This window comes from Dermacentor albipictus, chromosome 1 (assembly GCF_038994185.2).
Source record: "Dermacentor albipictus isolate Rhodes 1998 colony chromosome 1, USDA_Dalb.pri_finalv2, whole genome shotgun sequence".
Classification (NCBI taxonomy): Eukaryota; Metazoa; Arthropoda; class Arachnida; order Ixodida; family Ixodidae; genus Dermacentor; species Dermacentor albipictus.
The window spans coordinates 393,628,602-393,651,562 of record NC_091821.1 but is presented as its reverse complement, the minus strand read 5'-3'; the positions used below and the strand labels follow the sequence as shown (position 1 = coordinate 393,651,562).

The window sequence follows — 22,961 nt, the reverse complement described above, 5'->3', positions numbered from 1 at the left end:
TTAATGAAAAAAAGGAAAGAGTTGGTGAAACAGAAATTCAGGAAGACAACAGGCAAACATTTAGCGAGGCAATCGATTGGTTTCAGTTATATATATGTCGAAAAACGTACACGTTTTCTTCTTTCAAGAAGAAACGTTCGGAGGGGAGAGCTCAATAAAGGCCATAACTTCGTTCACGATGTCATCAAGTCCTGAACAAATGACATACTTAGACGACGTCCATCCTGTAACGACCTAACTTTCACGATACTCGTGCACCTCTTTCAGTCCACGAATAAGTAGTATTGCGGACTTTTCGTGTCACATTTAATGAGACGACGCCATAGAGTGTATGTGCTTCGATATAGATAAAGTTAGTGCTTTCAAATTATTCGCAAGCCTCAAATTGGGATAACAATTGATATCGCGAATAAAAACTTGTTCAGAGCGCAACATTCAATAATAATAATAATAATAATAATAATAATAATAATAATAATAATAATAATAATAATAATAATAATAATAATAATAATAATAATAATAATAATAATAATAATAATAATAATAATAATAATAAATTTGGCCATTCCACAAAAAAGACATCGAAGATTGATTGTCAAAGTCGCGATGGCTTCCCAGTAGATCTGCTGACATATTCTAATGGGGACACTTTAAATCGTCAGCTATATTAATAAACAATGTGAGCTGTGTAGGTGCTGTGGTGTTCTATTGCCTCTGGGATCAGCCTGCTTTATAAACCACGTTAATACCCTTCCGAGCACGCATAGCGTGCCAAGGTCAAACCACCAAGTGATCGCATTTGATTACACAGCCTCAGGGATCGGCCCCAGTTTTCTCGGACCAGAGGATTGCGTCCACGCAAAGTGTCGTGAGGAGCCAAATGAAGCTCCGTTTTAATATTCACCGTGCTCTTCCCCCTTCTCACAGGTAATGGACTTGAAGCAGATTCTCATGCCCCTCAGGAAAAACACCACCGTGCGATGGTTTATGTCCTGACGACGGCCCAAAAGGCACCTCGGCTTCGACGCGGCTGACCGAACCGGCAGCAGAGACCGTGCCAGCTTATGGAGATATCGAGGGGAAGTGGCCCGCGACGCCGTCCCCGAAGAGGACAACGACCACGTGACTCGCAGTGTGTGCTGTGAGGTGTGCGCGGTGTGTGCATACTCTCGGGCGGCTGCAAGCGAAGAGAAGAAAGAGCGCTCTGCGATTGTTCTAAGTCAGACTTGCCGCGGACCTTCCAGTGCTGTGTGAAACTGTCCGAGCGTAGACGCATCTACGGCGACCCGTCGCACAAGTTCGTGAGACGGCGGTGCCGCATGCACTTAATAAGGAGCTGTGGCTGGACGAAACTACGATCTCGCGGCACAATTTCCGGCCAGCAGGCGTGCATACTTACCCGCCAGTCGGCCTTACGCCAGCGCTGAATAGAAAAACCGCTATTGTCCCGCAGGAGAGCCGCACGTTGCCTTCCGTAACTTCTGATTGACTTTCAGCCTGCCTGGTTTTTTTTATTACTATTATTATTACTATTCTTAGTGAGCCAGGAAGCCAAGAGGCTCTTATTTTCAGATCAAAAGCCATATTTGCGAAGTTTTTGCTCGAAAATATGATTTTAATATCGACGATGCATATTACGGTTGTCTATAGATCAACGGACATCGGCTCTTAACGGAAGTGAATTAAGTGAGAACTTGCAAAGATTTCTGCCTCTGCTTTCAGAATAGACAGTCGACTGCGGTGTATCGATGAATTCTTATTTAGGGCACTTTAATGCTGGCGTTGTTTGCACACAACTTTTGAGCTTCAGAAGATGCCTTACGACGCTGTTCGGCGGCTGCGCCTCGTTTTTTGTTGATAACGGACTCCCAAGTGCAAGAGAGCGGAAGGCTGTCGAGTACATCTCAAGCGAGCTCTGCGAATGAGCGCGCGGCCTTCACAAACGCTGTTGGCTCTCCCGGTTCACGCTATTGCACGGCAATGCGGCAAATTATGTTACCGTAATTCACACACACACACAGAGAGAGAGAGAGAGAGAGAGAGAGAGAGAGAGAGAGAGAGAGAGAGAGAGAGATTGACGATAGATATATTTCGCCCAACGCGATGACATCGGCGCTCCACCCACGCTGAAGAGTAATATCTTAGGATTAAACAGCGCGTATACCGACTCCCAGCATTAACCGCAGGGACGAGACTGAATGGTTATTTTAGGGGTGAAGAAACGTTACCCTCTGCTGCACAAGATAGTGTCCGATGATTAGTCACGTGTACGGTGAGCTTTGTGCCATATAACGCGCAGCGACCTCAGGCTTGCAACTCAACTCGATACTGCAGAAACGAAGAGCGCCACCACGGGCCAAATAAGTCGTGCTTTCTTTTGCCGGCGAATAACTCGTGCAAGCTCATAACGGAAGGAAGAAGAGATTAAACCTCAGCACGAGAATTACACGCACGTTTGTTATTTGAGCTTCGAGTTGACGAGCAAAAAAAAAGATATTTCACAAAGCTAATGTATTAGTGATGACCAATCGCCTCCATCGCCATTTTAACACGCTGAGCGTGCGAACCGAGATATTGTAGGGAAGTGTTTTAATATATTTTTGTTTTTGTAACACAGTTTCGGTGCATCATCGATTGACCCCCTGCATACGGACCGTTTCTCGACGATATCAAATCACTCTGAGAACGTGCGAAGTGGAATGAACAAGAACTTCATATAGGGTGTCCAAGCTAACGTTAGTCGAGCTGTTCAAAAATAAACAATAAAGATTAAAGAAACAAGGTGCCATGTACGATTTTAACATCTGCAGTGCTCGGCTGTAATACCTGTGATGATCAAACACCGTAAATCTTATAATTGTACCTTGCACCGTGTGTTTTTAATCGTTTCTTTTTTCGTGTTAACAGCTTGGCTAACGTTAGCTGGGACACTCTGTATATAACGTAGCCTTTGTGTGGCATTCAACACTGCCATATAGATACCTGCGGATATGTTATGGGCATTACTGTTGTTATCTTGTTCAATACACCTATTCCTGTATGTAGATTTACATTCTTGTATGTGCAGCCACTTGTTTACGTATGCAGAACGTGCTCTATTTTCGTGAAAGAAAATCTTATTGTCGAATGACCAAAAAGACAATCACTTGCTTGTAACAAGGAAGCCTTTGAACATAATTGCAGCACGCAAAGTCATTCCATCGAGCCACAATAGTTCACTTGCAATCAAGAACATTCATTGAGAGTTACCTCACGTAGATGTGTCATTTTGAAGGCGATGCACACCAGGTAAAATAAAGCATGCATTGTGACAAAAACGACGCTGTCTATGTCTTCAACAACGTTTTGTGTTTGAAAAGAGTGCAGTAATTTTGGCTCAAACCATGAGAGTTGTCATTTAGCAGAGCACAGATGTGAAAAGATCGATAAGTTTGCTACGTCTGCCCTTTCTGGTACGCTATCATCGTCAGGACACAATGATGATCCTGAGCTTTCACCCTCGCCATATGGTGAAGAAAAACAAAAACTTGAACACCGCCGAGGACCGAACTCACAACCTCGAGGCAACGGGTAGTTTGAAGCCGGAGGCGCTAGCCTGCGCCGTCGCACAGCTGTTTTTTTCTTGGACGGCATTTTTTTAGAGAGTGTAACATTGTTTGCGAGAACTACACCTGCACTAGACAATACATGCCAGATCGATGGTATGAAAAGTGCCTGGAGTTGCACGGTGAGTGCGACTTACAACAGAGAAAGAAGTTCTAATTTCACCTGAAGGCGAAGCACCGAACGTGGTAGCAAGGTTTAGCCATGGCACTCAAGGCTGGCATGGTTGGGAGCACCGCTAGCGGCGTTGCAGGCGTCGCAGGCGTCGCACCTCGACAGTGCATGAGACGAGACCAAGGGACATCGCTAAATTATGCTGTACGGTCGAATTCTGTAATGGCGGCATTTTGAACCAATCACACACGCCGTAGCAGCCCTCTGGACCAATAAGAGCTAGCAAGATGGCGAATTCGACGATACGGAGGAATTTAACAATGGGCCGAATAGCACCCGGAAGGAAAACCATCGGCGTTTGTCAGCACACCTCCCAGTCCCCCCCCCCCCCCCAAAGAAAAAAGAAAGAAAGAAGAAAAAGACAATTCAGCTTGATGCTTACTGTCCATTACATCTTTATAATAAAAGTGACATTGTAAATTAGTGTACATTCCATAAAAATTTTGTATAGGCGTTGCGAGCCACATTTGGCTGTGTTTTCGGGCTGTAGACCTTTCCAGAGCGTAATTTTATTGCCGTCACCATTTTTTTTTCATTAAGACAATATGACTTTAAATGTGAATTATCGTGGGAGGCACATTTCGTTAAAGCAGTAGCAAGAACGCGGCGTAAAACAGGGCTTAGTGTAAACCTAAAAGGCTTGTAAAATTATTCCTGAAATCCCATTGGGTCTTGATGATTTCGAAATTAGTAGCTCATCGATGGAAAGCGCCATTTATTCTTATACAATATGTCCACTAATCACAGAACAATCATCACCTGGCAGCGGATCTACAAAGGAGACGAAATACGCTAGATTATGAGCATTAGTCAGGCGAGAAATGGAGCAGAAAATTAGGAAGCCAACGTGCAATGCCTTTTAGATTGACTCATATCCCCATCGCTGGTAAAAAGGTTGGTGGGTTAGGTCTACAATCTGCGTGGCATTCGCATGGCGGCGTTCGTCCAGCAACGCTTGACTTGTTGGCGCCTCAGATCTAAAGGCACAGTCTGTTCCCGAACTTCCTGAGGCCAAACCTTGCCAAGGAAAAGAGCTGAACCAATGGCAAGTAAGAGTGCTCTTGTCAACGTACTGCCGAAGAAAGTAGCCGCTGCCAAGACAACGAGGAGTCTTGTTGTCGGTAACATTGCCATGGGTAGTAGCTCAAGCCCGATGAAGGAGATTCCGTTTGATGATAAATTTGTCAACGAAAATTGTTGCGCTGATGGTAACAAGTCCTCTTCTACATAGAGAGTTTTCGAGAGGGCTCCGCCATTTTGGGACAGTGGCGTCATCTATCATGAGGTGGGGAAAATCCGCCATGATGTTATGTGCGGCTGGCTGTAGCGGCGCTTGGCTGTGCGAGAAGAGCCGTTCTCTACGCCGCAGAATTGCTTCATTTGCAAGTTTTACTGCGGTAACAATTATATGGACACTCCAAGCACATTTATGCCGTCGCCCTCGCCGTGAGGTTCCGTATAAAGTACAAGGGCAATCAAATATTCGTTGCGCGCCGTATGCCGTATGTGCGAGTAAAAGCGTGCTAGGGTGAGCCGGCGACCGCGGCTAAATCTCGCGCACGAAATGGAGGAAAACGCGGAGGAAGCGCGCCGTCTTCTTTTGCGCGCAAGGCTCCAGGGGGAGGGTAAAGAGGTGGGGTGCTTTCGACTCCGGGCGGCCCGGCCGGCCGTGTGCGCCCGCTCGGGCCGCTGTATCTTGAAAGCCATTTGTGAGGGGGCAATGTACGCCGCGAGCTGTGTATTCGCGGCTTATTTCGCGTTGATGCGAGATGCAGCACGAAGGTCAGTTCGCTTGCTGCTGCTGCCGCTCTTCCTCACTCCAGCGTTTTGACAGCGAGTTTCCGCGGTCATCGAGTGAGATGCGTTCATGTTTGCTTGTGCGCTCGTGGCACCATGCTTCTTAATTTAGTTAGTATGCCTATGTTTACAAGATTGTATGGCCGATAAAACTACTATCCTTACTTCGTATAGCTGTCCACTAATTTGCTATCGAGATCAATGCTTCGCCTTTCGGGCAAGACTGTGACTTTTTTAAAGCGAAGCTTTCTTTTCCTCTTCCTTCGACTTTTGTACTGCAGCTGGTGTCTCGCATGTCGCATAGAGGAGTGACTGAGGGCGCGTATATTCTTCATGGTAAAAGCAGAACAAAAAGTAATGGCAACATAAGACAGAGAAACACGCAAGAAAACCATCTCTCCCAGATTTATATTCTATTGCAGTGTATATTCTACATGGCAGGAGCGCGGAAGAGGGGAAAGGCGATGACAGAAATAACATGCCGAGTTTGGGGTCTATGAGAACTTTCAAACAAGAGGCCACTCGGCGTTGCCACAATTCCCTTTGGAAAGGTGACCACGCTTGAGTTCCTCGCAAAAGCATTGCAGAAGCTGCAGCGCTTACCTTTGGACTCACGCGTTACAGTTCAGGGAAGAGGTGGCTAGAATAGTAGAGAGGTGGTAGCGAGAAGAGGCAGAGAATGTGCAGAGCGAACACTGTTGCGAAGCGAGTGAAAGACAGCTTGCCACCCTTCGTTCGTGGCAACTCTCATACATCGCAAGAGCGCGGCAAAGAAAGGCGCCGTCAGAAAGCATGCCTCGTTCGGGGTATCTTCAATAAAATAAACTACTACTACTACTACTACAAGACATGGCAAAAGTTATGGAAAAACGGGAGAAATGTAAGTTTAAGGTAGACACGCTAAGTTTAGGGTATGCCATTTCTGAAAAATAAACCCCCTTCAAGTTGGTACATGCGTACAACTCACGCAGGGCGTGCAGACGCGAAGCCGCATTAAAGCGCCGAAGTGTTAATACGACGTTACGCAAGCGGTCGTTCAGCTAATCAACACTTCTGACACGATGCGATGCACCGTGTGGGTCAATGAAAGTGATAACCTTTTCGCAGGCTACCCACAATTGCACACAACGCATCGAGCAAACATGTCTCGCTGTGTGTTCTGTGTACTACGCATGCAAGCACAAGTGGCTCAAGTAAGGCAATGCTTAACTTAACCTAACCCCTCTTGCGTGCCGTCAGCATCAACGCCAATTATTGTCAATCAAAGCAAACAGCACAGAGAGCTTTTCCTACATCGATTCTTACCATACGTGAGGTCCGCATGATATTAAAGTATATATTTTTTTCCATGTGTATCTGTAGTTTGCGGTGGTTGCGTTGTCTAAAGCAATAATTACGCTCCCTATCGCTCCGCAAATGGTTTTGCCTCAGCAGGGCATTGGCTCTGCCTTACAAATTGCTGCTGTAAAGGTGAAGTGCGCGAGACAGAGGGCGCAAGGAAAAGGAACACAGGGACGGAGGCAGACGATGGAGAAGAAGAAGCTTTCAGCCACGTACCGGGACGTCTTTGATGCCGTTTGTCGTTTCCGTCAATCAACAAAGCGATAGGATTTGCAATTCCTACTTTTATAAGTTCTCTCCGTGATATTTGTCTGTTAAATCCTTGCATTACTATTATAAATCGTTCTGTTTAGGAAAGTTGTTAACCCGTCTGTTTTGATTATTCAATTGCACATAACTTGTAGTTTCTTTAAGTATCATCTAAACGTTCAGGCGCCCAATTCTTGGCCAATTCCCCAGGGTAGGTATGAGCCATATCATAGGGTCACCACCACCACCACCACCACCACCACCACCACCACCACCACCACCACCACCACCACCACCACCACCACCACCACCATCATCATCATCATCCTCGTCGTCGTCGTCGTCTTCTTTTTCCTCTTCGTCTTATTCATCCTCTTCCCCTTCCTCTTCCTCTTCTTCGTCATCGGAATACGTTCGGAGCGTCGGCCTTTTTATATGCTCCTCGCCATTACAATGGCGCAGTCATCGAAAGCGCAACCGTAAGGCGAAAGCCGTGAATCCTCGCGGGTCCTCGCCGTTGCGGGTCACTCCTGATAAGGAACAGGATCCACACTTGCTTGGTCATGAAACCACGATGTAACAAATCCCTGTACCCTACCATCACCGCAAGAACCAACCGCGCCGTCCGCAAACGGCCTCCAGGCCTCCACGGCGGCTCCACAGCAGGATAACATCGACGATCAAGCTGAAGCCATTGTCGTGCTAACAAAACAACTCCAGGATATTACATGCGCCTTTACATCAGGCATCGGTTGCGCCGCGCTTCCTCATCTTCCCGAGACAGCGCTTCAGCCCCTCGGTCTTGGGCCTTTCCTCCCTGGGAACGCCATACACACTTCAGTTGGCACGAATGTCCCACCAGAAACTTCTATGCCACCAGGGGATGACATCCACGCTTCCTTGGTGGTAGATTCCGCTGCCGTAGGCACTGCGACCACTGCAATGTCTGCGGATGCCGCCCCCGGAGTTTTGGGCGGCTGGTCAGTCAGCCTGCACGGTACGGACCATGCGCTTCCTGCACTCCTTTACCGGCTTTTCGCAATCCGTTGTAGCGGACCTACCGGAGTTTCGCTGTTTCGCGGATGATGCTGACCTTCGTGTGCGGGCAATCAATGTAGTGGGTGATTGCCGTGCTTAGCCAGACAACAAAAGATGGCTGGTTGTAGCAAACCGACTTCGTGGTGCAGTCGATGCATGGGACAAGTACGAAGGCGTCAAGCAGCGGTCATAGCCTGAATGAAGTGCGTTTCTGATAGCGGCTTAAAAAAAAGCAAAGAAAAAGCCTTTTATTCGTATTCGCACTATATCTCGTCGTATTTCTTTCAAGCGCATGCTAAGGCGCGTAGAAGAAATAAATGTTTCATTCCAACACAATGTTACCAGAGGAGCGGTACTTGTTAATCGCTTCTTTTATAGCATTAAAAATATGCTAGAAAAAAGTTACGCCTGCAGACGCGGACACAAGAGGAGGAAAACGGATAACCCAAACGCCGAATATCAACTGTAAGGTCGCATAGTGGTAGAAAGGAAGGTATACACCAAACTTATCTGCGCATGATCGGGAATGGCATCGCAATCCGTCAGACTTATCTGCGCAAGCTCAGGAGAGTCAGCTCTAACCATGAATCAAGGACACGTGAGGACCTACGCGAAGTATAACTGTTTAGACATGATATTTTCAGCTTTACATAATATAATCGAAGGCTGGCTAACGAACGCATTTCCGCTATTATGGATATGCTAAGCCCCAACCATAAGACGTGCTTCTTATCTGCACGCAAGCGTTAACACCATGCGCAGACAAGTTTTGTGACTACCTCCTTTTCCTTCGATACTTTGTGAACCTTCAGTGGATAGTCGGTATTTGTGTTATCTGTTTCCCTCGTTTTGGGTCAGTGTCTGCGAGCCTAACTTTTCCTAACATGCATCCCTTCCAAGTAGGTCAACTTTCGGTCGTTCTAAGTTCAACAGCAAGGAGACAGACGCAAACATGATAGAGCACATTTTTTGTGCGTCCGAGTTGTCGAGTGCAGAATCGTCGATTCGTGCTGAACTGAATCCTGCGTGTCGTCAAATCACTGCGCACACTTATAGCTAACACAGCTGTAACGGGTGCTACGGCTAAAGTTGCACTTCCCACAGTTCGACTTCTCTCATCTTCGGGTTGCAAACGTTATATTACTGGGACATTAGTTAACGCTGTGTATCGCATGTACGTAGTATTAACGTTAACGAAATTTCCGCTTTTCTGTTTTCTTCAGTAAGTTTCTAAATGCGATGTAAAAGAAAACCGCCAGGTTATGTCGTGTACTGTATTTACATTAACGAAAATTTTGCACACAACTGCGTACCTATAAAATATCATCGAGCTTCTTCACGTAGGCGTACTCGAAGCATGATGATCTGCCTTCTTCAGTACAGAGGTAGAGAGGCTCTTTGCTAAAAACTGGAGCGCGAAGGGATGCTGTACTTAAGAGAAAAAACAAATTCGCCGCCCGCATGTTGGTAACTTACAGCTGGACTACTCTTCTAGGGCAGTTTGGAAGACTTTATCTACGCTAAAAGAATCAAATGCACATGAACTGAGGCATCAGGCGCGCACGAGTTTAAAAATAACCATGTGCATCTGATGCTCCGTTTCATACCACATTACTGCACATTGCACATTCTTCAAATTGCGTTTTCATGGCCCATTCTGCCTTCATGTGCTTGATAGCCACTTTCATACCGAGATCTGCAAGCTCTTTTTGCATCTCACACCCTTTTACGGCGAAGTGCAGAAATCAGTTCTAGTTGCATTCCAGTTGAGATAATATGAACGACCGGAGTTGGGAAGGCCATGCAATGCGTACGTTACCAGTGGGACGAAGACCTCTATCTAACGTGCAGGAGTTGTCGTACACCACTTAGTTATGCAAACATAATGTTGCCACTGGGATACAAAGGTATAAGTGCTCCAAATTGCCGTTGCTTCTCTGCGTCCGTCCGCCCATTACGTTTCGCTGACAACGACGGTAGTCATCATCAACGAGTTTGGTCGTCGTTAGGCCACCTTGCGATCCCCAGCTTCGTCAATGCCACAGCACGAAGAAAAACTTTACAAATGCCTCCACCTCGACTCGAACTCATGTCAGTGAATCAATGTGCATTAAGTGATGCGAGCACAGTAACCACTAAGCTATTTTTTAATGATAGGAATTATGTGGACAATCCAGGAGCATTTCTGCCATCAGCGTCGCTGTGATGTCCTGTAAAAAGTCTAACTGTCCTCCTCTGACATGTCCTCCTCTGACAGAAACGACAGTAGCTCAAAGTGCAGCCTCCCCAGAAGTGGAAACAGAGCGCGGGGACGATGTCCCACGGCAACTGTTTCACACCGATTACGCCGTAGACCAAATTGCCCCGCAGCAATTAAATGTCGCGAAAAGCGGCCACGTGAGCCGCGACCATATGTAATAAAGCGGTTAACTGCAAGTCCTGGAAACCAGTTTCCATGGCCCTCTAAAATACCCTGGAAACGACGCACTGCAGCGGCATATGTTTATTGGATTCTTGAAGGAGGCAATTGGAACAGAGCAAAGATGGACTATGCCTCTCGACTCTAGCCTATCACGCGTTGGGAGAACTTGACACCCTAGACGCCACATGAAGTAGCGCTGGTGGCCTGGCAGGAATGGCGCCGTTATCGCAATTCACGGCACATTATTAGAGCGTGCGCGGCGCGCTGTGGGAACTAGATGTAGCAGTAAGACTGACATTGTATCTAAAACGCGGTTTTTGTGAAAGTCTAAATCAGGACATACCTGTTGTATGCGGCGATAAAATGCCACCGCCGTAGTGTAAAATGCAGGTGCGTTTAACACTTGTGGCCCGCGATTTAAGTGCACGCTCGGTAACATGTAACGAATTTTTGTGCCAAGGAAGTAGCAGGTGAGCTCACAAGCAGGACACTGATCACGCTGTAACAGGCGGAGCAGAAATCGCAGGGAAAGCAGCCGGCAGCGAATAGATACGGATGGGAATGCGAACCCACCTCGAGAGCGTGGTTGCCCAAGCGCCGCACGACAAACCAGTTCTGTACTGACGACTAGAAGAAGGAACCAAAAAGGGACTGCAAGGACTTAGAAACCTGTAATGGTGGCTGTAGAACATGACAAACGTACCACACTGAGCCACAAAATACATGCTGTGCTGAGTACCTTCTTTCTTATAAGGGTAGCTTATACCCTTGAACATCCTGAATATTTCGCTTTCCATCTTCACGAATTCAGAGCAACACAGAATCTGATATGCCATCATATGTGTAATCAAGGCGTAAAATACGAAGAGAATCGCGCTTCTGAACACGAAAAAGAGGACTTTAGCGTGTCTGTGGTTAACCAATGAACAAATAAGGAGATTTTGAAAGATTTATTGCAGCACCTGAAATATTTCCGTACTCAGTGAAAATTCGAAGGCTACGGGATATCTTCATTCCTCAGATACAATGTGATGTCAACGGCGAAGGCTGTCACCTTCTCAACACCACTGCTACGCATTGGGAGACCGCACACGTAAAGGTCTCTCAGTACCGAGCGCAGAAATTGCTCAAGGCTGAGCACATAGAGTACTGGGGATAGAGGGCATCCTTTATGAACACCACAAGTAATGGGAAATGGTGCCCTTTCACGACCATCAATAAACAATGTGCTTCGGATATTTGAATAGGCATTCCTAATAAGTTCAGCAACAACAAAAAATGACGAAAAGCCGAGCGGGTTCAGTACAATAAATGCGTAGCTATGTTCAAAGCGATCGAATGCCTTTTCTTGATCTAATGAAACTAAGAGACCATAGGCTAACCTGGTCAGCGTGTATGTCATTATGTCACGCGTAACGAAAGAGAGAGTATGTATCTTCCTGCTAGGGACTGAGCATGCCTGATGGAGTTCTACAAAGGAATGAATTAGGCTTCCCAAGCGTCGAGCGACAACAGCTGTGAAGGCTTTGTAGTCAACGTTAAGAAGCGTGATTGGCTTCCATTCCTCTGGACGAACTGGTGATGGATCGTGCTTAGGTATCACCACAATACGACCGTCGCAAAAACTAGAGGGGAATTCAAAGTTCTCAAAGCAGCGGCTGACAACAAATACAGAACTGGCACCAATGTCTTCCCAGAATGTCAGATAAAAAAATGGCTGTGGCTTAGGTAAGGTTAAGCCCAGGATGCGAAGCATACTAGCCTTTATTTTAGTTGTTGAACCACTGTTTAGCCTGGTGAACTGCTGTTGCGTGGCTATATTTGGTTCGGCTAGACGAAGAAACAACTCATGCATTACTGCTTCGCCTTCAAGAGTGGAACGCGACAGCGTTCCCGTCGACCCGCCAAGGGGTGTAAGAAAATGGGCTACAGGGCAGCGACTACGCGCCCCGCATTGGACGCGGTGAGCGTCGAGCAAAGCAGCGTTCGGCGCGGCAACGAAATGTGCGCCTGAGCAAGAGACGCACGCCTTAGAAACAGCTCGTTTCTAAGGCAACACCGCATTCACTAGAGACGCTTTTGTACCGCTTTGAAGCATCGTACTCGTGGCTCAGTGGTAGCGTCTCCATCCCACACTCCGGAGACCCTGGTTCGATTCCCACCCAGCCCGTCTTGCAAGAGTTGAGCCAAAGCCACTTCTCCTCTGTCGTGACGTCACGGTGTCACGTGGTTTCATGGCGACACCGCCGCGCCTGAGGAGCTGGGTTGAGCTCTCGTAATATGCTTCGCATAAAACTCAACGGGTCACCCGCCCGGCCCTGGTGCCGAGCCACGCTTCATGGAAGATAATGCTGCTTTCACTTCGTCAGCTGACGATCGTGCACAAAGACGTTCAGCGACCTCAGGTGGAACCTGAGACAGCCCATTAAGTATTTCTACGTTACCACGATCCATACGCATAGTCGTACGCGCCATGTTTTCAAAATGCGATACAAAGAGCGAATAACCGCGCGCGGGAGGCGACATAACAGGAAGTGCCCTTAGGGCCGCAGAATCGAATGCATTTGGCTGTCTTTTTAAAAAGCGAGTTTCTTGCAAAGCGCAGAACTTCAGGGTGTGCACATGAATTACGCCTGCATCGCCAAGCAGCAGCTGACAAAGACGACGCTGCGATGAGGCGTTGGAAACACCTCCGTAGTTCACGCTGCCATGACCGCATCAGCGGAGTCAGTTGATTGACCCAAAGGGCAATACGGAACTGCGTTGCAGTATCCGCCAGTTCTTCTGACATATGTCGTCTGAGTGGACGTCCTTCAACTGAACAATGCAGACGCCACTGCACCCTGAGCGCGTCCCATGACTCTGGGTCAGATCTAGAAAGAGACGCGTGAGATTTTTGAGAAACAAGAGCGCGAGCACACGTCATGTACAACGCGGATGTCGAGGTGCCAAGTTTTACTGATGAAGGAGGAGGGAAGCAAACTTCAAGCATAACTGGCCTGTGATATGAAATATAAAGAGATGAAGGTAAAGTTATCACATAAGATTGGAAGACATACTGAGCTAAATTGCTTGGTACATAAGCGTCTAGTCCCGCGTCCGACGCCCAGCGTCGGAAGTTGTTACGGCAAACGGAATTTGAAGTGAGGTTTACAGTTTCTATAATAACGCGTTGGTTGCACTGCGTATGCACTCAAATTCTTCCTCGCTTCACTGCAATACACTGAATGCTTTCCCGCATTGTACAAGTGCCATGCGATGAAGCCAACAAAAATTACCATTTTCGTTTTATTTTATAACTGAAGAATCGTAGCAAGCTGGGTGTTTTAGTAGAGCTTCCCGCTTGGCATACGCTTTATTCCAATAATAGACGAGACAATTACGTGTTGGCCACGCGTTTTTCCTTCACGCATAGCGGGTATAAGAAAATCATATCCCACGGAGAATGGGGCCGCAGAGCTAAGCCACCCGCGATGCAGCAGGAAAGTGCTTACGGTTCGAAGCAATCTATGAAGGCTTATGGACGCACATCTGCAAGTATATGCGCGCTTCCCATTCCGCATGGCATGCGCTCAGTCCCTCTGCGTCGTGTCGACATATTTTGGACAAGTTCGCGCTCTGCGTAACCTATGCGGCGTTAAGTTTTACCTGATCGTACTAGCGTTTTCAGAAATATGCACTCTGAACTGCCACAAAATCTTACAGTGTCGTCGTTATTCCTGTGTCCTCAACACATGGCTCCACGGTTATGCCACCGTCTTCTTCCTTTTCGATGTGGCGCGTGTCCACGTTCCGCATGAATGCTTTTTCAGCGTCGTTGAAAACGCAGGGACGCAGCTTTCGGCAGCGAGAGAGAGAGAATAAACTTTATTCAAGAACCCCGGTCCGGGTTCGCCCGCTTTGTTCTAATTGTCTGCCAAGCCGAGCGTCGTGATGAGCTCGATCATGGCACGTACGTAGTCGGGGGAGGAGTCCGCCAGCCACTCCTCAAGCGTCGTAGGTCTACGGATGGGTGAGAGTTTGGCAAGGCTAGCCTGAATAGCGAGACGGCTCCCCGGACAATCCCACAGAATGTGAGCATTATCCGGGAAGCCGCCACATGCCATGCAAGCAGGTTTACCAGGCAAACCTTGTATGTAGTGTTGGAAGTGTGGGGACAAGAGAGAGTGCGTCTGTGCACGCCTCCATAGTACCGCCTCTCTTCGATTCATGTGTGTATCCGCTTGTGGATACTTCATGGAGTTGTTTAGTAAATCATCAAGTTTTTCGCGCCTTTCCGCCCGCGCGAAGGCACATTGCTCATTCAGACTCAGTGGGTCCGGCCACCACAGAGGAGGGCCCGGGAGATTTGCGCGGGATGTGGCATGTGCCACTTCGTTCCCTCTGATCCCTGTGTGACTCGGAATCCACTGAATCCGCACTCTAATGTTAGGGTGTGCGTTGAGGTGCGTTGTTAATGCTGAGTGTAGTGCCGCGGAAACGTTTCTGGCGGCGAGTGCCCTGCATGCAGCCTGGCTATCTGTTCGAATGAGCAGATTTCGTTCGTGTGGATTTGGCATGGTCGCGGCTTCCACGATAGCTGTAAGTTCCGCTTGATGTTGTGACGTAATATTGCAGTGTAGGCCCCATGATAAAGGTGTAGAGTCGGTTGCCACCCCTGTGCAGAAGCCTCGATTATTTGGAGAGGCGTCCGTGTATAGGATCCAGTCGTCGGTGTCGTCCTTGAGGTGTAGTGCTCGACTTTGTCGTCTTTCTGGTTGTGTGTGTGCCCCCATATTTCGAGGTATTGGGTCGACGGTAATATGGTCTAGCGTGTCCCACGGGGGATATTGTTGTTCCCTGTCTGGGCATTGTGGGACATCGTAGCCTAGATCACGCATAAATGCCCGTCCCTGTCTAGATAGCTTCAGGCGACTAAATTGTGCCTCTTGGTGGAGTTGTTTCAGCTCATCCAGTTTAGGCAGCACTGCCGTCTCATCAACTCGGTTGGATGGCGAATATGCAGGGGTGCCTAGAATAACTCTCGTTATCTGCCGGAGCATGGTTTCAAGTTTGTTTTTTTGTGTTTTGGTGACTTGTAAGTATGGGTATTGGTACATTATCCGAGGTATAGCCAGGGCCATGGTGAGTCTTCTAAGCTGGTGCTCTTTGATACCTCTCACCCTTTGTGTTGTTCTTGTAAGTAGCCTCTTGACTTCATGGAGCTGCCGAATTGTTTGCCGCACCCAAACGTCGGCCTTACCATTGTCCTGCAGCCAAAAGCCCAGGACCTTGATATACGTTTTTCTCGGGACAATATCTTGGTTCACTTGTAGTGTTATTAGTTTTCGTTCCTCTTCTGCCTGCGGTTCTCTTTGGTTGGTTACCACTATGTGCTCGCACTTGGCACTGGACAGGGCGAGGCCCCTTTCTTGAAGGTATAGCGCGGTGACATTAATACCTGTTTGCAGTGTCTCTTGAATTTCAGCTGGAGATCCTCTGCTGGCCCAGAGCGTTATGTCGTCCGCATAAATTGTAAAGTGAAGGTCTTCTACACGCCTCAAGAGAGTTGGCAGCTTGCTTAATGCTAGCGAGAATAGTGTGGGTGAAAGAATCGACCCTTGGGGTACACCTCTTGTCAGGTACCTTTTTTCGGACTCTTCTTCGTTTACCTTCACGGTAACTGTGCGGTTTGTAAGAAACCCTTTTACGTAGTTGTAAAGCTTTTGACCTGGTTGTATGGTTTGCAGTCCTTCGAGTACCGCTTCATGGGTAACGTTATCAAATGCTCCTTTGATATCCAACCCCACTACGGCTTTGAGTTGGCTGCTGCTCTGTGCTCTGTATATTTCTTGTATAGCAAGCATCGCATCCTGTGTGCACATGTGCTTTCGAAAACCAATGACTCGAGGATCTATAGCAGTGCAATTTTCCTGCTGCCATAGGAGTCGTGTTAGGGCCATTCGTTCCATAATCTTTCCCGGACATGATGTTAAAGAAATGGGGCGCAGGTGGCTGATGGCGCTTGGGGTCTTATTGGGCTTTGGTATTGGGATCACAGTAGCCATTTTCCAGGTCTCCGGTATGTCACCGCTTTCCCAAGCTTGGTTTATGATAGCCAGAAGCTGTTCCAGTTGTGTGTCTGGCATATTGCGTAGCATCTTGTTTGTGATGCCATCCGCTCCAGGTGTCGTGTGTCTTTTGCTTGCATTGATGGCTGCTTTAAGCTCCCAAATTGTAAATGGCTGGTCTGCAGGTACCTCGCCGCAATCTTGTGTGGATGGTAGTTGTCGCTGATCTTTCTGTAAGGTGGCCGAAGGGAAGAAATGGTTGGCTATTTGTTCTGCGAGATCGTGCGCTCCGATTTCCTCCCTTAGTTGGATTGCCTCCAGGTGGTTCTTTCTCCTGGGTTGCCCAAGAAGCACCCGAAAGAGCGACCAGGCTCGGCTTGTGTGCATGTTGTTTCCGGCTTGCTCGCATATCTGCATCCAGTTGTCAGTTGCGAGTTTGTCAGCGTATTCTTGCGCCTCCTTGGTGATGATATCTATACGGCATTTTAAGCGCTTGTTCAGCTTGTTCTTTCGCCATTTTCTAAGTAGCTTGTGCCTATTGTCCCATAGATTGAGTAAGTGTCTGTCTATTTGCGGGTGGTCTTCAGTTCTTTGTACTGTCTTGGTTGTGCCCTTGTGCACGGTGCGTAGTGTTTTCGCCCATTCTTCCGGGTTATCAGAATGCGCTCCTTGGAGAAGACTCCTGAAAGCATCCCAGTCTGTGATATTTGTGGCTGTAGTGCGATTTCCTTTAGTCGTGCATTGCTTCTGTGGTACAGGAATGATTATTTCTATGATGCTGTGATCACTACCCAACGTTTCCCCGGTGTTTTTCCACTCCACTTCCTTAGCTGTCCGGCCCCAGGTCAGGTCTGGGTTTGTGTCTCTTTCCACTGAATTTCCCATACGAGTGGGAGTTTCTATGTCATTCAGAAGCGATAGGTGGGCACCACTTGCATGTCGTAGGAGCTGCCTTCCATTTGGCGTACTATGATTGTAGCCCCACGCCTCATGGTGGCTGTTAAAGTCGCCTACCCATAGCAAGTCCTTCTTGCCATGCTCTTTGAGCAAGCTCGTCCATGCTTTGCGATAAGCCCCTCCTTTAGGAGTACGGTAGGTGTTAATAATGGTTAAGTCGTATCGTTTGAAGAAGCGGCATTTAACCAATACGCTTTCCTCTTCCCCGTTGTTCATATGACTGAGGTCCTCGTGTAAGGCCGTATGTTGATTCGCCACCAGTGTCACCGTCATTGTAGGATAACTAATCGGATCATCATTGGTTCGCCTTCGGGACCGGTGTGTAATACTTGGATTGTGGTAGGCCGTGTAACCCGGTAGGGAGATCGGTGCATTGGTCTCCTGAAGAGTTATTACGTCCGGCTTATGCGCAGTGTGTGTGAGGTATTGTATTAGAGAGTTTTTTTTACGGCGTATTCCTCTACAATTCCATTGCCATACAGTAACAGCCATTTCGTGTAGTGAGTTACGTTTGCTGTCATTAATCGCCATAATTGCTAGAATGACCTTGTTTATAGGGGTGCGCTTCCTCCCTGGCGGGAAGTCGTTTTCTAAAGGTTCGTTGTAAAGTTTCCACGCTTTGCGTTAGCGCGGCAAGTTGTTGTGTAATAGCAACGAGTTGTTTTTGCATTTCCGCTACTATTCTGTCGCGTTCTGCATCTTCTTTTTTGAAATCTACTTGTTCTTTTCGAATTTCTGCTATCTCATTGAGAATGTAGGCAAGCGTGCTGTCATTGGTTGTTTCGTGGGTTGCGTTTCGCTGTGTTCCTGTGGGCAGCTTTCCTGACCGTGATTCTTGTCTGGCATGTGACTGAGTGGGGTTGTGGGGAGGATTAGTTTTGTTTTTGTCGTCACTACGGCTCTGAGGAGTGGGAGCTGGCGGACTTACCTCTGCCCGTGACCTCCATGCTCCTTTGACTTCTGCACTGCCTTGTTGAGGTTTCTTGTTTGCCTTGTTCTTGGCGTTGTTCGTTGGTGGTGTAGTGCCCTTGTGTGGTTGTCGCCTACTGAGGTCAGGTAGGCTGCCGTAGTTTTCGGAACGCCTCAGGACGTTCTCAGGTGATGGTTCTCTTAGGCAGTCGAAGCGATTCTGTGTCTTCAGCGGTGGGTAGTTGGTGTCGTTTTTAGGTGGTGGCTTATTGCGGTATGCTTGCGGGTGTCGATTGCTCGTGTTTTCTTTCCTTGATGTGTGTTGCTTGCGTTTTTCGGCCGCCAATCTGGCCATGCGGTCTGCTTGTTGTTTCTTTGGACAATCGGGATCTCTTGCCCCATGAGGCCCGCCACAGTTCACGCACTTCATTTCACACTCGTGCAGTGTTCTGTCCGGTCTTTGGTCCGGTGGGAATTGAAGCCCGCATTGTTCACACCGCACAAAATTCCGCGCGTTGGGGCAGACGTCGGCTCGATGCCCAATGGTGAAGCATGTTGTACACTGGACCGCCTTGGGACGGAATGGTTGTATTTTGGTGACTGATCTTCCAAGAAGGGCTCTCTTGGGTAGCTCTGGTCCCTTGACAGTGATGAGTATAGCTGTTGATCGGCCCAGTCTTCTCGCTGCTAGAAGTTCCCGATCTTCAAGAGTTATGACTTTTGTCAGTTCGTCGTCCGGCACGTCAAGTGGGAGCCCTTTAACTACACCCCTTGCGTTGTCCGGCTCATGCGCCACGTATGCTGTTATTTCGTGTTGTTCCCCTCCGAACTTCAACGTCTTGAGTGCGGCGAGCTTCTGCGTCGCAGATTCCCGCCGGCTTTCCGCAACTACAAGGTTCTGCAGCTGTCTAACTTGGGTAGTGACGTCCCGAGATTCGGTTGTGGTAAGTCCAGCTGCTGCCGTGATGGCAGCGCTCACATGGTAGGGCATGGCTTCTCTTAAGTTGATTTTAGTCCCCAGCCGCAGAATGACGATCTTGGGCTTGGCGTGGCGTATCACGGTTGGAATAGTAATGAATTCTTCCTCACCGTTTTGATCGTGTGGTTCCATGGCTGCCTCGTCGTCCATGACGCTTCAGGCGTCGACGTGCCTAGCCGCCGGCGAGGCTCCGGCGGTTAGGGTTAGCGACTCCTTTACACGTCGCCTTCGGAGGAGCAGCCGTAGAGCTTCGAAAAACCATTCAACTCACCCCAAATTGCGTCCTGAGGTGCCGGTCCACTACGCGTTGCTTTGTGCCGAAAATGGCACCAATGCTGTTGGTATTTCTGGTGTTTCAGGTGATTTCAACGGAGCCGTTCCGTCGCGCGTCTTATCGCCTCGAGCCGCTTCGGCAGCGAGGCGTGGCGTTGTCAAAGGCCTGCACACAACCCTTGCGCAACTTTGCACAGACGCCACTTGAAGCATCTGAAGTTGCTTCACGTGCATCGGATACACCACAATGCAAGTGGTGCGTGCTCCTATCACTAAATAGGCGTAAGCGCCCACTAATGCATGCGTTCAGCGCGACGGTAGCCCAGCGTCGGAGCGTAACCAAACTTAGATGTCGGAGGCAACATCGGAGGCCGCGGCCCTGGGTGCCGCCATGCTAGCGAAAGTGCCCTGCGGCGAGAGCCAGTAGACGCGCAGCTCTGCCCCCCCGCCCTACGCCCAGGGGATATGTTTTCCTTATACGCGGCCAGGTATTACACTGCCCTCGGGATCGGCCCTAGTATGGGGAATGCTTAACGCCTGCTTCACATCCGCCGGGAGTCGGCCCGGTGTTGCACTATCTTCAGGATCGGCCCATGTATGGGGCGGGCTTAACGCCGGCTTCACCTCCGCCGCGGGTCGGTCCGGAATTGTACTAACTTCGGGATCGGCCCATTTATGGGGTGGGCTTAACGCCGGCTTCATCTCTGCCGCGGGTCGGTCCGGCATTGCACTACCTTCGGGATCGGCCCATGTATGGGGCGGGCTTAAAGGCGGCTTCACCTCCGCCGCGGGTCGGTCCGGAATTTCACTATCTTCGGGATCGGCCCATGTTTGGGGCGGGCTTAACGTCGGCTTCACCTCCGCCGCGGGTCGGCCCGGAATCGCACTAGCTTCGGGATCGGCCCAGGGTGGGCATAACGCCCGCTTCACCTCCGCCGGGTGTCGGCCCGGTGTTCCACTACCTTCGGGATCGGTCCACGTATGAAATTTAAGGGCGCGTTTCAGGTTTCCAAGCCCACAGGGGTATGTGCTATTGAGTTTGGACGCTCTCTGCACTATCTCCAGGATCGGCCCACATGATGATTTTTTCTGTTGACGGACGTGGAAAAAACTACGGAAGGTTAGTCATATACAGGTTTCGCTGTAAAAAGGTTAGCACGTCGTATGGTCTCAGCACATGAGCTCCATAAATAGGTAGCAAACACATGGTGGAAAGAGTGCAACTTAAGCTCCGAGCAGTGCAATAGTGCAATACCTGTAGGACATACATAAGTCGAGTTGCTACGACCACATTGCAATTCTGCTCGAATAAATGTGGACAACTTCCGTCCCGACCCGCCGTGGTTGCTCAGTGGCTATGGTGTTGGGCTGCTGAGCACGAGGTCGCGGGATCGAATCCCGGCCACGGCGGCCGCATTTCGATGGGGGCGAAATGCGAAAACACCCGTGTGCTTAGATTTAGGTGCACGTTAAAGAACCCCAGGTGGTCAAAATTTCCGGAGTCCTCCACTACGGCGTGCCTCATAATCAGAAAGTGGTTTTGGCATGTAAAACCCCAAATATTATTATTATTATTATTAACTTCCGTCCCTGCCAGTTGCTAACCTTACGTTGTACTTCTGCAACTTCCGCTGACCAGTCTAGAACACTATTGCGACATTGAGAGAGAGGTACACCCCAGCCTTGGCTCCACTGAATACCTGCGAAGTGAGTAGGCATCGTATACCATAGGCCGAATCAAAACCCTGAACTCTTCTCAAAGTTTACTGCTGCACCAAAGGCTGAGCAAAGCTGTTGCGTTATACCAGGGGCATTCTCTATGCTTTCCTTGACAGCAGAAAAGAAGGCCACGCAATCTGCATAGGCTAATACGCCCACAGGCGCCGACTCCGGGGGGAGGCTCCGGGGCCCTAACCCCCCTCCCCCCGCGCAACGTCGAAGCCTACAACCCGCTCTCCCCCTTGCACACATGCACACCTGAAATGTGACTACCATAGTTTTGTCTTTGTTAGCCACATCATTTGAGGTTTCTTCTGGCTTGCTTCGACCTTTTCACTTAGTTTTATTGTGGCTAATAGCTTACTACATTATCGTTGGCGCCGATATGCACGGCTTTTAATCAACACTTTCACTTTATTTATGCAAATCCTGACAATAGGGGGACAAGTGCATTAGAAGCACTAGCGGCGGCTGCCTCATCCATATTTTCTCCCTTGAACATTGTTTTAACGCGATAGCGTTAAGGAGCTCGTGTCGCAGAAAAGCCGGTGTCGTCGGTGTCGGCGTCGGGTGTCGGCGTCGGCGGCGTTGACCGTGAGCGATAAATCACGGCAGGCGCTTCATAAATAAAAAGCAACTTCCAAGATTGGCCCGGTGGGAATCGAACCCGGGTCTCCGGAGTGTGAGACGGAGACGCTACCACTCAGCCACGAGTTCGATGCTTTCAAGCGGTGCAAACGCGCCTCTAGTGAATGCGGTGTTGCCTTCGAAACGAGCCGTGGAAAGTTATACTGCGGTGTATATCGGTAATTATGAACATGTAACGTACAGAAGTCACAATTACACGAGTTGCGAAGTGCGTTTCCGCTGCATTTCTTCTGCGCTTTCCGCACACGCAGAGCCATCTTGCGGCAAACACAGAAGACCCCCTCCTCTCAATGTACGGCGCTGCCCCGACAGGAGGCGCGCCGCGCGCGCATTGGGACCGCTGCCAAGCGCGTCGCGGGACTCCCTCTCCCCTGACGACGCTTCGCCGTGCTCCCGGTTTAGATTACGATCTATCTCTCTGCCCGTGCCGATCACGACGTTTGGCTGGCGTAGATCGTTTCCCCTCCGAGACACCGAGTTCTTTGGTTCGTTTCGTTCGCTCAGGCGCACGTTTCGTTGCCGCGCCGAACGCTGCGTTGCTCGACGCTCACCGCGTGATAGGTGGGCGCTAAGTCTGATGCGGGGCGCATCGTAAGTGATCGCTGTGCCGTAGCGCATTGTCTTATACCCCTTGGCGGGTCGACGGGAACGCTGTCGCGTCCCACTCTTGAAGGCGAAGCTTAAGCGTCCTCCAATTTTTAAATTTTCACTGTAAACACCATGCACATATACAACATATTTAAATATACACACAGGACAAAGTATATCAAGTGTTTGAAAGAGAAGGAGGTAGCCAAAT

The 22,961-nt window shown here is 48.9% G+C and overlaps 3 protein-coding genes across 3 annotated transcripts in view; 1 reads left to right on the top strand and 2 right to left on the bottom strand.

Moving 5' to 3' along the window:
- Positions 1 to 3,314, top strand: part of LOC135914602 (lysosomal alpha-glucosidase-like) — a 94,048-nt gene extending 90,734 nt beyond the window's left edge. Inside the window, exon 23 of the mRNA XM_065447521.1 lies at positions 931 to 3,314. Within this exon, the coding sequence (XP_065303593.1) occupies positions 931 to 999 (69 nt within the window). The 3' untranslated portion in view covers positions 1,000 to 3,314. The remainder of the gene's footprint in view (positions 1 to 930) is intronic.
- Positions 1 to 22,961, bottom strand: part of LOC135914650 (histone deacetylase complex subunit SAP130-like) — a 612,247-nt gene that overhangs the window by 444,153 nt on the left and 145,133 nt on the right. The window lies entirely within an intron of this gene.
- The window catches only part of LOC135914611 (nucleolar MIF4G domain-containing protein 1), a 192,595-nt gene that overhangs the window by 136,823 nt on the left and 32,811 nt on the right, over positions 1 to 22,961 (bottom strand). The gene's annotated exons all lie outside the window — the stretch shown is intronic.